The sequence below is a fragment of the Aquila chrysaetos genome, chromosome 13 (assembly GCF_900496995.4).
Source record: "Aquila chrysaetos chrysaetos chromosome 13, bAquChr1.4, whole genome shotgun sequence".
NCBI classification, from domain to species: Eukaryota; Metazoa; Chordata; class Aves; order Accipitriformes; family Accipitridae; genus Aquila; species Aquila chrysaetos.
In genome coordinates, this window is record NC_044016.1 from 26,045,899 (window position 1) to 26,063,869 (window position 17,971).

The 17,971-nt window shown below is 38.7% G+C and overlaps 1 protein-coding gene across 7 annotated transcripts in view; it reads left to right on the forward strand.

Annotated features, from left to right (window-relative positions):
• Positions 1–17,971, forward strand: part of SMYD3 (SET and MYND domain containing 3) — a 433,339-nt gene that overhangs the window by 381,706 nt on the left and 33,662 nt on the right. For all 7 annotated transcript variants that reach the window (XM_030036115.2, XM_041128496.1, XM_041128497.1 and 4 more), the window contains one exon: positions 1,652–1,826. In XM_030036115.2, the coding sequence (XP_029891975.1) occupies positions 1,652–1,826 (175 nt within the window). The remainder of the gene's footprint in view (positions 1–1,651; positions 1,827–17,971) is intronic.

A 17,971-nucleotide genomic window follows, 5' to 3' on the forward strand; every position in this document is an offset into this window, starting at 1 on the left:
AGATACAGGACACCCAGCTTCTCTTTTTTCTTGTTGCAGCTGATTATGGGTTTTCTAGTTTGCAATTTACATACCTGACAGTTTGGTCCCAACAGGTTTTGCAATATAGCACATCTGCTATTAGATGCTAGTGAGTGAACAAAGCAGTATAATAAGAAGTAAAAGCAGACAGACTAATACTATGCATCAGCTAAAATGGTAATCTTTCAAGAATGTCAGTGGTTTGTACTTTCTACAAGAATTGTATCAAGTGGAAATAATATCCCTCATTCTTCTGTTTGTCTGTCCTTAATCAGTTGTAAAGAATACATGGATGTTTGCCAGAGATATAAAGGTTAAGGTGCAATTTTATAATAACACATTCCTTCCCTTATATGGTTCTTTCAATCCAAGGGCAGGAGAGCAATTCACAAATAATTAGTTTAGCCTTGTAACAGCCATGCTATAAATCCTGGCCTGGCCACATAGTGGTCACATTCTTAAATTTAAGTATGTAAATATTCCCATGTTCATGAAGGACTAATTACTTCATCACAGAGTTATCATTGTACACTTAAATCCATTGCTGGATTGGGGTGGATAGTGTTCTCAGTAATGTCATGAAGATAACTGCTGAACTTCCTTGAGCTGATTGTATGAAAAGGACTGTGATACAAACAATGTTATTACTTCTCTTACTATAAGTCTAATTTTTTTTTATTTGTTCTTACTGCTGTGTATGGTATCTTTTTGGTGTTTAGACTGCTTGCATTCTGGGACTCCCATAAAGTCCCAGATGACAGTACTTATATAAAATCTGGGAGTATTGGTATGCAGCTTAGGTGTGGTCAGAGACAGAAGAATCTGGTCCACAGAGAAGTCAAACCAGTGTAGAATGTAATGAAAAGAAGTGTTTTGTGGTAAGGAATATCCAACTAAAGTGAATGCAAACCCCATCTTACTTTTCCTCTCTTCCAAACACACAAAAATCTTCTTGTAGCATCAGAGGTAAAAATATTCTCTACTGCCAAGATCCTTAATCCCGAACTACAGTCAGACATCAGAACTGCAATGCTTTTCTTTCTCATGCATGAAACGTGCAGCTGTATGTGAAAAAAACAATGCTCTTTACAACTGTTTCAAGGAGAAAAAAAATTAATTAATTGCAAGAAAAGGTTCTAATTTCATGAGAATTCTAAACCAAATCTTCGTTTATAAGTATGTGTCATTATTTTAATATGTAAAAAATTAATTTTCTTTTTTTAGTTGCTGAGACATTTTGTTAAGACACATTTCCATGGGTTCTTCCCCTTGGCTGTAAGACCTGGAGGAGTATCTCAAGTAAATAATAATGTTTCAGCAGCTAAATAAAAACTATTTGAATTGTAGTTTGTTATATATTAAACTATCCTTTCATTTTGTCATCTTTCTTTTACCCTTTATTCCTGAAATACTGCCGCCTTTAGAAATTGTTTTGCTAAATGTAAACAAAGCATAGTTACCTAAGCTACCACTTCTGAGTTCAAGTATGTTTTCAAGAATTGAAGCAGAGTCTGGAATGACAGCAGCTTTTTTATCTTAATGCCCTGTAGCTCTTACTCCTTGCTAACAACATTTAGAACTTGTATTTTTGTTTGATTAAAAATATTTCTTTAACTAAGGCTAATAACAGAGTGGGAACAGGTTCTGGCAAGGTGCCAGAATCTCTTGAGCAGCAATATGGGTCGTCTTCCAGACACAAATATCTATCAGCTGAAAATGCTTGACTGTGCCATGGATGCCTGTATTAACCTTGAATCCTGGGAAGAAGCTTTGTACTATGGCAGCAGGACTCTGGGACCATACGGGTAAGAGATGTAACTGGTTCAACTGTTTCCAAAGACGGGGGGAGAGGGGGCTGTCTCATTAAAAGCAAAGAATGTCTTTCATCTAGATGCTTCTTACTGTTTCTATTTCTTGCTGTACATCTTGCCTTGCTTTCCAGGTTAATGGATGAGGCAGAACTCCCATTCTGCTTCCACAGTCAGGCTGAGAGCAAATAAAATAATAGGAACTGTAATAATAACTCATTATTAGCTCCTCACTGTTTCATATGTTCAGATGCTGCCCTGTCCCTGATCAGAAGCTGACTTTCTGGTTCAGACTCCGTTGCCATGAAGGTATCAGCGTCTCATGCTGAGCTAGGTCAAGCTTGAGGGACAGGTAGCTGGCTGAAATAATGTATATTCTCTGTATACTCTATACATAGAGTTTACAGAAAGAATTAAAAAAATCTTGCAGAATGAAGTTTCAACTGGAAATGAAAAAGCCCCATGTCCTTATTTTGGGAAGGTGCCAAGGTGGTGAAGTACTTCCTGTTCTCTCCTGGTCAGTACTTGCTCTTATGCTATGTGGTGGGAGAGTTTCTGAGTCTGATGGCCCTTCATTGATAAGGAAGGATGCTCTAGGAGATCCTACTTCATGTGGTAGGTCTTGAAATTGATTGGAACCTGGAGCTGTAATGCAACTTTGGTCATCTACTGGAGAAAGGGCAGGTGCTGTCTGCTTTGATCTGTGTTCTAAAAGCTCTAAGACTCAAATCTTTGGGTTCTGGATATTTGCATTGTTTGTAACTAAATGTAAACCTGTGCTGAATGTCCAGATATAATGTCATTCACTCATGAATGTTCATTCTTGGTAAGGTATTTTTTAGAGCATCCATTTCTTCTCTGTTAGTTCTTTTACACCATGTGATGTTCCAGTACACACTGATGATGAGAAGTGTGAGGGGCATGCTAGTGCTGAACAATATGTGCTGCTGGGAATATGAACATGTCAGATTTTACATGTCTTCCCTAATCAAACCAGGATGCCATCAACAGTCAGCATTTTGTCTGAGGAAGTTTCATCTGGCAACCTGTTTCAGAACAAAACTCTGAGCTTTACTTGAGAAACAGCACAGCATTTCAGAGCTTTCACTGTAAAGTAATTAGTGAGAAGTCTGCATAGGCTGTGGTACGTCAGAGCTGTAGAGAAGCTCACTGCTCATAATGACTATTACTTCTCATAGAGTTGGGCAGGAGTGCCTACAAATTCTCACATTTCTTCAGGGTGAAATTCATGTCATGCATGTCCCACTTAACCTTTCAAACAGGGCTTATGTAGTATTGCAGCAGTACATGCTTCCTGCCAGCCTTCTACCGTGTGGCACATTCCAGATGAACGGAGTAGTCTGCTTGTTTAAATGTTCTCTTATGAAATAATAATAAAAAAAACCTCACTGTTTTTTTGTAACTTGCTAACTCAGTTCTTCACAACTGAAAACTGAGAATTTTTCTACAGACCTTCCAAGAGCAGAGATTACAGTGAGACCAAGTGCAGTTTTACCATATGATTTAATAAAGCTTTCTCTGTTTTGCTTACTGAAGTATACTGTAGTTTTCAAGCTGTTTAATGCAGGAGTCTGGAGATGAAGGAAAGTGTTCAACTGTGCATTCAATTAGTATTTCTTAAGGAATGCTATTTACATGAGATATTTGACCTTTTTTGCACCTTGAAGAACTTGTCCTTGTTCTCTCCTCATCCAAAAGCATTATTTAAGAGAGATTTTCAGTTGTTTTTTCTTTATACCTTCAAGTCACCACTACAAGCTTCGACACACCTGAAACAAAATCCTCAGTTTCTCATTACAACAAATTGTGCCCTAAGCAGCAGGAGAGCAAATCCTAGGAAATCTTTTGGGATGCATTGAATTTCTCCTGTTGAATCAATCTACTGCTTGGCTGCTCCTGCAGTTCCATTATAGCTACCTATTTTCCTTTCCTCACCTCTGGAAAAAAGTATTCATACAGCTCTCTACAGGGAATCACCTAAGAATTCGAGCAGTCCATATAAATAGGAAATCATTGTTACAACTTGAAAGGCTCTGGAGATCTGGTCAAAACCAATTTTAATTTCAGGTAATGTGTTTATTGTGCGTTTTCCATTTCTTTAGCAGCAGGATTAATTTTCAGTGCTGTGTGACACAGTGTATCGTAATGTATGTTTTCATTATGATGGTTGCTGACTTTTTCACAATCATCCACTTCATGTAACTGGCAGAGACAGATGGTTAAACTGCATAAAACTGATTTGTCATACTGAATACCAACCTCTATGTTTCAGGCAGTGACAATAACCTGTGAGAAAGATTGTTTAGGACCTCTCAAATATTTTTAGAATTTCTAAAAGAAGGGGAGAGATGGCAGCTGTCAAGATGAAAAGCTGCCTTCTCCTTTTGTGCTGAACCATAACTGTCCATTATTTGTTAAAACCTACAACATGTACTTTCACTGAAGAGCCTAAGCCAAATGTATCGACACAGCTTTTCTTGTAAATGTCACAGTAATTGTCTGTCCAAGATCCTTAACAAAAGTTAAGATATTTGCCTAAGTGAAAGCTGCCCCACATCATAGTCAGCACTCAGCAGATTGCAAAAATAAACTTCCTTTCAAAAATCCTTGTGACCCTTAACCACAGAAGAAGAGTATCAGCAAGAGGCATTACATGGGTTTGTCATGTCTCGGCACATTCACAGCTGACTGCTGCTTGTGAAGGATCAGATTCAGAGATACTGAGTAAGGCAGACTTCCCTTAGGTTACCTCTGAGGAAGGACCCCAGCATTTAGCCCTTAAATCGCAAAGAAGACACGTATGTTCTGGGGACTGGGTTTGGGGTTTTTTTTCCCTTGTCTCAGGTATTCAGTGCTTACACTGCAGACAAAGAGTGGAAGTATGTGTCTGTTGTAAAACTCTGCTAGATGGCCTCAGCTATTGCAATGAGAGTCATAGGAGGAAAAGAAGTAGCTAAGTGACACCATGGGACTACTGGATTTAGGAAGCAGAAAGGACTGGGTAAAGCTGTGTCGCCTGTCTGGGCTCCTGTGGCATCAGGTCTGGTGAGATTCTGATACAGAGAGGACATACATGTTTGTTTCTGTTCTGCGCTGCTCATGATCTTCTGCTGAACATAAAGCTAATGTAGAAGTCCCACTGATTTTAAGATGGGCTGTTTTAATTAACAGCCCTTCATTTCCAGTCCTGCAGCATTAGGAGTTACTGGAGGGCTCCAACATGAGCAGAAGGAATTTCCTTCTTTTCATCCCGTACAGAAGTGATGTGCAGAAGTGCTGTTCCCCCCGCAGCCTTGCACATCCTTCCCCCTCCATCCTCCCTCCACTGAGTCAGCACTGACACAGGGCTTGTGCTGATGTGGCTGGTGTGCTTCTGGAGTGGGAGGGAGCTGGGTAGGTGCAAGCATCCCATATTTGTGTTAGACATGCATCATCTGTCTGTTCTTCTCACTCTTCCTATTCCCTATCCCTTCCAGTGACGTTTTGCAGTATCCCATTACTTCACCTTTCCTCAGTGACTGAGGTCTGTTAGGCAACAAGGAAAACAATCCCAGTCAACTCAATTTTAGATTGTTCTGCAAAGGGCTGGGCTTAAGAACAGTGGCTGGGATGTGCTTCTTGTTGAGTATTTTCTGAGAACATGGTTGAATTTTCATTGTGTGAATGAAATGTCAGCCAGGAATTTTTTATTTAGAATTCTAATTCAATAGATATGATGAACGGTAGTTTCTAAGTTTGTGAACTTCAATCAAAAAGCAGATTAAAAATTGATGGTTGCTATAGTATCTTTTTCATGAGTCATGATCTTGTAAAAAGGCCAAAAATAGCTGTAGAACCTAATATTCTTGGAAGACACTCTGAACCTGTTTTCTCTTCTTCAAAAAGGCTCTCCAGTAAAGAGTCTGATTTTCTTTTGGTCTGATTTTTCCCCCTTTTCAAATGTATTTTACAAAAAAATCCTGCTCTCAGAGGTATATATTTTGTAATACACACATGCTATATGCAATGACTGGAAATAAATTAAAATTTTTCATCTTTACCTATGATCAAATATATATGGTTCTTTACTGAGTTCAGCAGACTCCTGAGTGCTGGCTGGTTCTGAGGCACTTGACTTGAATTTACGTTGACATTGAAAGTTAAGAGTACCTAGAAAACTCAAAAAAGAAGTGAATTGCAGTGATAAATAGGACCACTGGGGGATGCTAGTGCTTAAGGGTTAAAGTCTGGATTCCGCGCCCGTCGGCACCCTGGTTGTGGGAGGTCCCCTGGGGACTTCTGCGTGGCTGGCAGATTTCTGAATCTACAGATAGTAGTAATTTAGTGACCAAAGTTCAGTGTCTTAATCATAAAACGTCAATAGTAAACATAAATCTTACCTCGGGGATCACCTGAGAGGGAGAAAAAAAATGAGGGTGGAGAAAGCAATTCAAAGAAAGAATGAAACAAAGAACAGAGAGAATAAAATCTACCTTGTTCACTTTTCTGGGGTTTTAGAAAATGGCCACGGGCATTTATTTCTAATATTTAGAGCAAAGTATGTGGAAGGAAGAGGGAAAAAAAACTTACCAAAGAACTGTAAAAGATTTAAAAAAATACAGCTCATGGAAAAATCTGAATAGCTGGGGTATCCTTTCCTTCCATTGTCTAAACAAACAGCTGTGAATTAAGAATTGATTTTTGGTTCATGAACGGTTCCACTGATTTGTCATCTAGAGATGGTAAGATAGTAGTCCCAAGTAAACATGAGAGGTTTGTGAAAGGTAGAACGAGGTACATTTGCTGAAAGGGTAGGTTTTGTCTGTGCAAATGTGCAAGGCTGGGAGCATCACTGCTCATTGGAACCTCAGGGAGCTGTTGCTATAAAGCGAGTGAAGAGCACTGAGCAGCCTTGGTGTACCTTCAACGTAAGGAAATCAACAGAGGGACGAGAGCTTCACAGTGACAAACTGCTAAAGCAGGTAGAAACAGTGGACAGCACCAAGATCACGTCTCCACGTTCTTCCCAGGTTATTGACAGCAGATCACTCTTCACTGCTTGTGTTGAGTTATACGAAATTAGCTGACACTATTAGCATAAATCAGTGGAGGCCAGACCATCTTTACAAACCACCGCAGCTCGTGAAGCAGTTAGAAATCCTCATGAGAGACTGTTGATGTTATATTTGTAGTCTAACAAAAACCTTCTTCACTTGAACATGTGTCTCCTAGTGTAAGTCAGACCTTCTCATGCACTGTACTCTGTATATTGTCATGTTATACAGCTTTTCAAAAAATTAGGGTATATATGAACATTTGTGTCATTTGTATGATAATTGTCTTTGTTCCTACTTTATCCCCACTTTATCTCACTTATCCTTTATGTGAGATAACACAGGCCTCAGTAAAATTTTTTGTTGCATAGTTGTTATTTTAATCAGAAACTTAAAGGTGGTTTGTGTTCTGGAGAAGTTTGGATATCTCTTGTGCAGATCTGAAAGGACAAAAATATACATCACAAAACCATGAAAACTGTAAACTCTAGCTGGTTCGTTTTTGTTGGCCCTCTGGGTAGGAAAACCCAGTATGAATCAGAGAGTGTATTGTCTCTAGTTAATTGTAGGTAATTATTCCAAAAGACAGATGTTCGTAGCAACATTTGCACAATTTCTGGCTTCAGTGTACCTATTTTATAGATAAACATGCTTCTCCCTGGCCTGATATCTTTAGGAATCCCTTAAAGCACTTTAGCAACCCACTCCTATCTTCCATTCCTCCCTACCTCCTCCTCTCCAGACTCCTCCAATCCCAACAGCCTTTTCCAAAAAAGAAAAATAAATGGTTTATGTCTGAAGTCTGGTGCCTAAGTTATCTGTGTCCTGATCAATCCATTTCCCACATAGGAAATGGATTTTCTGATTTGCTGCTTGCTTGCTTGCTATGTACATCTGCATAGCACCAGCACCTTTGATTATTTGGTTTCCTTTCCAGTTGTTTTTCTTGTATCCTTCCGTTACACCCATGTGTTGTCCCCAAAAGTGATACTGAGCTGCGTAATCCTCAATGACTCCTGTAAGGTCACACTCCCATAAGTGCTCCACCATCTACCTTTCCTCATTTTCACATATTGTGTATATGGGTAAAATCTCTTACTATTCTCTTCAGTAATGCCAGCTGTTTTTCAGGCATAATTTTGATGTCTCTAGGTTGTCCAATATACTCTATCACACTTGAGTATAAGTGCAGCAACATCAGTGTTAATTTGCAATACCTCATTCAGTATATACCACATTTCTCTAGGTGGGCTGACTTTCTTAAATAGCTTCATTGCTGCAAGATTTTTCTGACAGTGTTCATCCAGTAGCTCTATATTTGTATACTGGTGCTTACTAGCTTCAGTTTTAGCTTCTAGTTTCAGTTTTAGTTTCTAGTTTCACCTTTCACTTATGCCAAGAGCTATTTGAATCTGAATTTTTCAGATAGTGATCTCCTAGTGATGTTAGTGAACTAAATTGCCAAGTTTCCCAGAGTTTCATTTTTCTCTGACACAACTCCCAAGTGTTGATTTCTCCATCTCTCACATAGCATTTCCAAGGTGTTTTAAGACACTTCTTGAAAGAGCTGTGTTCTTTGTCAATGATAACTTCATCTGTAGAGATATATTTTTTTTTTTGCACTGTAGGATCTCTTTCAGATTAAGATGTTAGACCATTAAGGGCTTCAGGCATTGTCTGGAATATGGATTTCAGTCCTAGTCTACCTGCCCATCAGAACTGAAAGATGCGGTTTGGGTTGGGGTTTTTTTCACTTAAGCAGTAATAGTTGGTATCTTTGTCTTGTAATCAGGGGATCCTTTTTTTTTTTTTTTTTTTTTTTTTTTTGTACGTGCATACTTGCAATTTACAAAGTAAGGACTTACGCGGCCCTTACCTGAGCTCTTTTCATTACTCTGCTTGCTATTACACACCAATTAAAGGACACACGTGAATAATATAAGAGTATTAAACATGTACTAAGCAAGTACGAAGGTCTCATACACTACCTAAAAATGCATGAGTGGATATTACAAAGACCAGTGTGCTGTGAGAAAAATGCAGCATAGTTATTCAGCTGGAACAATTTTGAGAACGATTTTGGGGAATTCACAGCATCTGTGTGAATTTTGCTAAGAAGAAGAGTGGGGAGTTGATGGCATACAGATCCTAAACAAAGGTTTGGTTAGAACCTAAGCTAAAATGGGTTTGGGAAGTGATATCAAGGGAACAATTAAAAGTTAAAAATAGATACGTATGAAGCATATGTGGAGTTTTGGATTCCTTTGACCATAACTGAGCATTGCTTTGAGAAAGCTATTTTAGAGGCAGAAGTTATGGTGAAAAGGGAGGCAAAGGGGAGGAGAATCATTAAAAAAGATAAACTTACAATACTATTCTGATGAAGGAGACAAAAAAAGAGAGGGCATGCAGAAAATAGCAGCAGAGAAGTTGTAAGGAACAGTACCTTCTATGGGGGGAGAATTAGGAAGAGTCTGATTTTAGTCAGAAAATATCTATTTGTTCGAATAAATTGTGAATTTGAGTTGAGGAAGCAGAGAGTGGAGACTTGGCAGTACTTCTAAGGAGGAAATCAATTAAGAGTTCCTAGTGGTGGAGATGTGAACAGTGTTGAAAAAGGAAAATTGTGGTATTTAAGCAAGAAAACAATCTAAGCAACCTTAGAGATAAAGGCTGGAAAAGATGAAAAAACAATAATTTTTTCTATTGAAAGAGTGGAAAAATTACTGAAAAAGTACAACAGTTGTGAGGGAGGGAAGAGGAAAGGAGCAGCAGATATGGAAAGAAAAGAAATTGAAGAACACAGAGTCTGTTTAAAGGGTGAATCAATGACATTGGCCAGGGAGAGTGAGTGATGGAAAGACGGTGCTTTGAAGAAAGGTGTGCAGAACCAGAAGATTGAAGGAAGTCTTGTCAAACAAGAACTGTGCCAATGAATGACCAAATTCCTAGTAGATGATCCATCCAGCAGGGAAACCAGAGAATGAAGGTCAGAGAGGTTCTGCAGCAAAATAGGTGATGCTCAGTAAAGCTGAAATTTCCCAGACTGATGTTGACAGGAAAGGAAAAGAAAAAAACTGAACATGCAGGTGAGAGGAAAAGGTAAATTACTGCAGTGAGCAAATCCTAGAAACCACACAGTTACTAGTGTGATGGCGGACTACGAGCTCACCAGCTCTTGAATTTACCAGTTATTGAGTAAAAGGGCTAAAATGTAATGGAAGATCTTATTAGGAATGCATTACTCAGATGTCCCTGAAAAACAGAAATATCCTTATTTTCAGGTCCTGTGTTTACTAAGCTTGTGCATAATGCTGTCTTGGCTAACAGGTTCATGCATGCTCCTGTCCATCATATCAAATCTCTGTGAGCTGTATTTCCCTTGACCTGGTCAAGGTGTGTTAGTCAGTTTTCCTTAACCCCGTAAAACCAGAAAATCCAGTCCTTCTTTGCAGGAAACATTTGGAGATAACAGAACTAGTTCTAAATTATCTAATCCTGGTATAAGAAACAACACAGCCACATTACGATACCACTCTGCCTCATATAATTAACAGTAGAATTGTGCCACACTCAAGGAAATGCTGAGAATATTGGTTGCTATACAAACACTAGTTGCACTACCTCATAAATACAAGAGTTCCTGGCCTTCAGAAATTTAGTCAATGGCTAAACTCCTTATTTCTCTGTACAACATCTAAATGCTGGATTATGCAATTTAGAGTGAAAGGGTTGACAGTGTGATGTGACTTTACATTCATCTGCAAAACCCTCCTCTCTGTATTCTCGTCTGCCACCAAAGGTTGTTCTTCCTTCCTTTCCACTCTGTTTTTCTGCTAGAAAATCTATCTATCTGCTTTAGGCCAGAACCCCAAACACTGTCAGCTGGTACCTAACCCTGAGATGTCTGCTGAGCCCAGGGTAATCCAATTCCATGGTTAAGCGGGTGATTCACTGCTTATCCTCTCCTACCCCCTTACCTCTCCCAGATGCCCTTCTCTTCCCTTGAGTACACTGGAACCTCTTTTCTCAGGTTCAGTTTGTCGTTTCATCAGCAGGCAATACACAGTAGCCTGAGTCACCTTCAGTAATGTGACTTTGAAGATGAAAGTAAGAAAGAAGAAACAAAAAGCAAATGACTGTGGATAGAGAGCTGAACAAAGACGGTAACTGATTACAAATGTTGGAAAGCTGACAAAAGACAGGCTGTAGCACTGCTAAGGAAAAAGGCTCTGAGAAATGGGAAGTAGGCTGCCCAAAGGGCCGTGAAAGCTGACAAAAGTGAGAGCAAGATAAATATATCAGAGAGAAAAAAATCACCTTCAGAATACGATGCAAGTCTACTAATGAATAATAAAAAAATAGGTATTTTACAAATAAAATAAAGTTATTTTGGAGGAAAACTGAGGAATGCAATGGACACATGACCAGTAAAGGGAGAAAGGGAAGAGTATAGGCAACCAACAAACAATTACAAAAAGCCCAGAAATATCAAAATTAGGGAGGAAAAGCCTTTCTTTTAACTTCTCCGCATCACCATAAAAGATAAAAAAGAGAGAAGGCAAAGAAAATAGATACTGCCACAGTTGCAAACACTTTCCTAAGAGGAAAATCAGCTTTCTCTTAGCCATGCAGTGCGCTCTTGGAAGATACGGTTGATGGGCTGCCAGAAAGAAGATAAAGTTCTGGAATCAAAGTGTGTTCATTACAGCCACATCATGAATACATTTCCATATTAATTCAGGTATGTTGAATGATGCACATGAAGGATTTAATGTACTTTTAAGGCTGGCCAGCATTTCAGAAGTCTTCTGAAAACTGGCAAAAGTGACAGCCAACAAGTAGAAGCATCCTAAACCAGGTCTTTCTACTCGATTCATTGTTGATGAAATAGAAAAGAGAAAGAAAAAAGAAAATCTTTTCATGCAATAGTGTGCTTGGCAGACTTTGAAAAATGGAATTAGATCCTACATTGCTACAAAACAAAAGCCTCAGTATATACAGTCATAAAAAGGAAAAACATTTAGGAGATTAATTTTCTTGTCATAGGGGGAATTTGCAAGATTTACCACTGCATTTTGTGGAGAACTTCGCTTTAGACAGTGGCACAAAATACATGTTTTAAAAATGTTTATGTAAATACAACTGGAGATCTTGCTTTAGGAAGAATGCGCAATTGCTGCATGTTGTATTGTTTGAGGTGTTGTGAAACACATTGTGTCCTATGAAACATAGTGTAACTTCTCAAATCTTAAAAAAATTGCACAAAGTAACTTATGACCACGGGAATGTCCTACTAGTTAGTTGCTTGCTCTCATGACAAGAGCTAGAGATAGTTATCTTAGATATTTGCCTCAGTACTGCACTAGCGTAAGGCCTTTTTTCAAGGGATTTCAAAATGTAACCAAGTTGGGTAATATTACCTCTACCAAGTCAACATCTCAGAATTTTGAGATGAAAAGCAGGTTTACATGCTTGCAGTAAGATAACATCCTGAATGCATACTCAAGCTTTATCTGTTGCTACCTGTCTGGATTCAGTTCATCTGTGTATTGTCTTGCTGATATGTTTGCAGTACAGGTGAGCTCTACCAATGCTGGGTATTTATCAAGAGATGCTATCAAATTGTGTAAGGTTGCTCGTGCCAAGAGAGAAAGAAGGGGGGGGGGGTGGGTGGGTGGGGGTTTCATGTTACAGAGCATCAACATTAAGCTGTGACACAAATAAAAGTATATTGACTTTCACTAAAATTATTAGTTTTATTAAGTACTCCATGCTTTCAACCCCCTGCCTTCCTCTGAGAGCAGCATCATCCTAGGGAAATACTCCTGTTTTCTGATACCTTGAGGAGAACAAGTACAGTGGTTATACACCTCTGATGTGTTAAACTATGTCCATCAATGAATAACCAACTCCAGATATTGCAGTGGGACATGACTTTCCCCCTCCCATTTGCAGTGGCGAGGACTGTCACTGTGCCTGATCTTTGCATTTGAAAAACACCAGAGGCAGAGCATTTACTGCATCCAGTGACACTAATAAAAACCCACAGCAAATTATTATACTCAGACACTGCTAAGTTAAGCAAGGGAAGAGTGACAACAAATTTGCTGATACATGAAAAGGATACAGCTCCACAGAAATCAGTGGTGGTTTGTGGATTCTGATTTCACTGAAGGTCTCAGCAACATACAATTCAGTGGCAAAAGAGCTTCATGGTTGGTGATAATGGTGTGGTGTATATAACTGGGGGGTCAGTCTGCTTCGGGAGTCAAGCACTAAGTTTTCTTGTATAAAGTCTATTTCAAAGGTCAGAACTGGACAAATATTTACCAGGTTGAATGTGGAAGACAATTCACTTACAATTTCTCTGATATTCACCCTAAACCGCTATCCCTTTCTTTTTGTGCCCTATATTTAGACATAAGACAAGGTGAGGTTCTTGGTTGCTCTGAACTAATTGAACTTGTTTTACATCAGGTAAGGATGTAAAGGATTCTCCATGAAACTACCTTTCTCCCAGGCACAAATGCGGGTATTGATGATGTATATTCACGTTTTTGCATATACTCATACACGTTTCCCTTCCTCTTACTGCTTCCTAGCTAGGTAAATTCGCAATTAACTGGATTGCTGATGTCTTTAGCAAGTTAGGTTGTATTTTCTTCAGTTTTGTTGCTATTGCTTTTTACATCTGCCTATTATTCCCTCTCTTTGCAGTCATTTTATCAAGATCTCTTTGTAATGGCTTCAAGCAAATATATGCATGCTTAAGCCATACAAGTTGCATTCCAGTAAACAGCACAATCCTTTGGCCATTTCTGCGCACTCCTCAGGTGGCTCATCCCTAGCCCCCACAGCTACCCTTTGGCAAATTTCTGCTTGCTTTTGTTTAACTGAGGTTTAACTGAGGTTGATTTGATTTCCAGGGTCTTTGGTAGTACTAGTGACAGCAATGGCTTATATAGAGATACCTTAGCCTGTTCCTGAAACAAAGTTAGTGTGTTGTATTCAATGCAATAACACTACCCCAACTTGTGATTAACTGCTTAGCGAGTTCCATTTCCTTATAAGAACATGTGTAAGAACCCAAGAATGTATGCCACAAGTGAACTAAGCATTAATCTGTCAGCAGCTTAAGTGTGTTTGGGATAGTGCAATGGAAATATGCGGTATAGTGCCACAGTGTTTGTTCTCTGGGAAGCACTTAAGAGCAGATGGAACCTGTAAAATAGGCTGATTCATGAAAGTGTGCAGTTTCTATCAAATTTGTTGGATGCTTCCTTGTTTTAACCTAAATAAACACAGGCCACATATGCTTGAATTTTCATTAAGGTGCCCGTAGCTGCAGGTGGGAACCCAACATTAATAGCTGCACAGAAATCCATCAGGAAGGGACTTTTACTTAAAAGGCGTGTTTCTCTCCTAAAATAATGAGATGGGTAAAAAGTACAGTATCGTTGTGGATATATCCTAAAGGAACTGAAAAAAAGATTAAGGATTCTGCAACAACATAAAGAATAAGATGCTGCTGTCTCATTACAATTCAATAGAAAATTAAGTCCATAGCAGGCATGTCTTAAAATAGTAGTATAAATCAATAGCATCTATAAAAATGAGGTAGGGTTGTATGGAAATGACATACAAATCTTTAACATTTAATAGAAGAATGTTAAGCATCCTGCAGATCTGTTGAAGCATACTGTAAAATTCTGCAGACAATGGATATAGGTGCAAGTTGAATCCCCTTAGGGTATGTATGTAAGGGAGACATTGCACTTGTATCCTTAATGGTGACTTTCTGAGCTCCACCACTTGCTAATCTGAAGAAATAATAAACCCCATATCAAGATCTGGAAGACCCTTATGTTTGTGCAAAGCTTCACCACAATCACTACTTTATGGATTTTGAGGTGTGTGCCGTTGTGGCGGTGACAATTTAGTTTTTGTGTTCCAAAATTTGCACCAAGTTGAACCTTGGGATGGAATTTGCAGACAGCCTACATTGACATTTATCCTATTGTTTTATACTAAACTAAATCAACTTAATAACTAAATCAAAGGAAAGGCTAGATTTTCAGAAGCTTGGGGTTTTTTTCATTTTTTGAAAGCAATCAAATCAATGTGTCTCCCAAAATAAAAAAGAGGATGTGGATTTCTAACATCTTGCTTTCTGTGTAGTGCAGAATTTCTGTACCTGTAGCAGAGATCTTGTTTCAGCTGATTGTGAGAAATTTGCCTGGGGTGAAAAAGTAAGAAATAATATTAAAAATGTGTCTCTGGAAATGCAATTCTACTCTTGTGAATTATGTGTGCTGCAGTCTCCAGTTAACTTTAAAACTACATTTTATATGTTATTCAGGGTATAGCATGTAATATTCTATTGAGCTAGTTTGCATGTGCTGTTGGTAGGAGGACACATCCTTAGTGTGCTTTTGAAGGGCTCAATAAAGGTCATACCTAAGTGAATCTTGACTATGCAAAGTATGGCAAAACCTGTATAGCTGCAAAAAAACCCCAGACCAAAACCCTCTGTTTTTCCCAGCAATAGTGTATCATGCATATTCTTTCTCCCCAGAGCACAGGAGAGCAGAATGACAAGGGTCAGGGACATGCTGAAAGAATGCCATGCATTGTGCCAGTAAGTGCTTGGTCTTGCAGCAACTGCTAAGAAGTTAAAGACATTTCAGTGTCATTGAGGCTTCAATAGTTGTGTTGTCTGTGCCTCTGCTTGTTAGTGCTACCAAGCAACTTAGATAAAGACAGAGATTTCAAGTGTATGAAGTTCCTACAAGTTTGTAGAAAATAAGAGGCCACATACAGAGTGCCTATAAAGAGAGAAGCTTAAGCTTATGTTCAAATATGTTAACAGACACCAAAATGTCCACATAGTGAAAAGCAGTTTTTAGGGTCTCGGTGGCGGGGAAAAAGCTTCACACCTATCTTACAATGGTAGCATAAAACAACCATGAGCCACAAGGACTTTGGTAAATTTTGGTGCTCCCACAACTAGTTGAACTCTGTCATTCCACTGCTAACCACAGTGGCACAGCTATGGGCAGAAGATAAGCCCTTTCTTACCCCCATTGGGGAAAAGGAGAAGGTATAAAGAAGGTGAAAGAGCGCTATAGGTAGCAGCCAATATATTTGTTTATTCTGAGGCCCATATTTCTCTTAGATATTATGTCATCAGAGCTCAACATCTGCATTTTACAGACATAGTACTCCATGGTATTACAGCTCAATGAAAGCTTTAGATTAACAGAATTTGCACAGTATCAGTGGAAGTGTTTGCTTTCCTGCCTGCTTTTTGTGCTATAGAATTGTTAATTTGGTTTCTTTTAATTATTTTGTTTTATTTTTAATGTATGGAGCAAAAAAATTTACCATGGTAAAAATGGGACAAAAATTTTAAAAACAAGGAAAATCTTGAATCCTGTCTGCAACTTCAATCTTACTTGAACATTATGTGGAAAAAACAGTCATTGCATACACAGCAGTTCTTACTACACTGCTTGGATGAAGTTGAGAGGCTTTGTCAAGTCTGCATTCTTTTATATATCTAAGTAAACACAATCTTTGGTTAATGTGTTTGGAAAAAATTCAAAGCCATCAGGTGGAATACTTGGCACTATTGTAGTTATTGGCAAAATTCTCTTGGCTTCATTAGGGCTAGAGTTTCATCTGTTGTGCTGGTTGTAGATCAGTCAGCTGTAGATGGCTTGTGGATGAGTCATATGGAAGTGTCCCCAGTATCTTCAGAGCTGTCAAGTCTCACACGCTGGGTAGGAAACTTGCTCTTCTGACCTCTCCCTCCTACTCCCCACCCCCGGTGCAGCGGCTGTTGCTCATCTCCATCTCTGTCACATCTGACAATGAGGATCCCTGGGAAAATTCAGCTGGAATAATTTATTGCTAGGTGATTCATTATCCAGGAGCAATGCAGCGACAGGTCGTCCTCTCTCACGTGCCTGGAAGTACAGACAGTCACACGCTCATACACTTGTCATCCAATGCGTGAATCTTGTGTGTGTGGATCCTGTAGCATGTTTCTCCTCCTCGGTTCTTTATGGGTAAGGACACTTTCATAAATTCAAGACCTGATTCTCTTTCACATACATAATTTTTAAATTAGCAAACTTCTCTGGAAGTAAGACAGCTGTACTTATGACTTTTGTTCACTCTAGGAGTTTTTGTTACGATATATTGACAGATGTTTCTCATTCTCCCTGAGTTCAATGAAGCATCGTCTGCTCTTTAATTTTTAAATTATTTTTTTTAGTCATCACTCTAACTTAACATCAGTGAAGAAAAATACTGAGTGAGAGTTCAGGGAAATGAAAAGGAAACTTATAATTAATAATTTTGAAACTGTCCGACTACATTACTTTCCTCTTCTTGAAGAGCACACTGTGCAGTGTAGAAGTTTGTCATAAATTATGGTCTTTTTTTGAATGGCACTCCTTAATAAGCTGATATTTATGTACTTAACATTTCTCAGAAACTTTTTTTACATGGAGATTTTGTGTGGCCAAAAACATCATAAGACTGTGTATCCAATTTTGTGAAGATCGATACTTGCATGACTGTTGCCCTCTTCTTTACTCTTTCACAGCTTTTGGTTTTCAGTGACTCATACCAGTGACCAGAGTCAAGTGATATTTATGTAAGATATACCTAGCCCTCTGTGTCTAATAAGAAGACTGCATTATTTCAGAAAAATAATATTATTAAATAGACATACTTTATAGAAAGTTGTGTGGTTTATCCTCCTCCTGAAAACAGCTTGCTAACAACAGTCACATAGATCTGTTTTTCTTCTTTACATTGAAATGTTTGCCTTTTGTAAGCCACAGATTTCCCTGAAGTGCTATCCATAAATGTACAAGCATACGGAAAAGTTGGCTGCAGACATGTGCAATAAGCATATTGGAAACTTGGAGTCTGTGGACTCCTCACATCACAGGATTTCAGAGCCTAGCTCAGTATGTTCCTTGTAGCCTTTCACTGCTTGTTAACACAGAAGTCCTTCATGATAACTGTGAGCAACACCAGGACAACTTCTGGCTGTAAGAAGCTCTGGGCAGT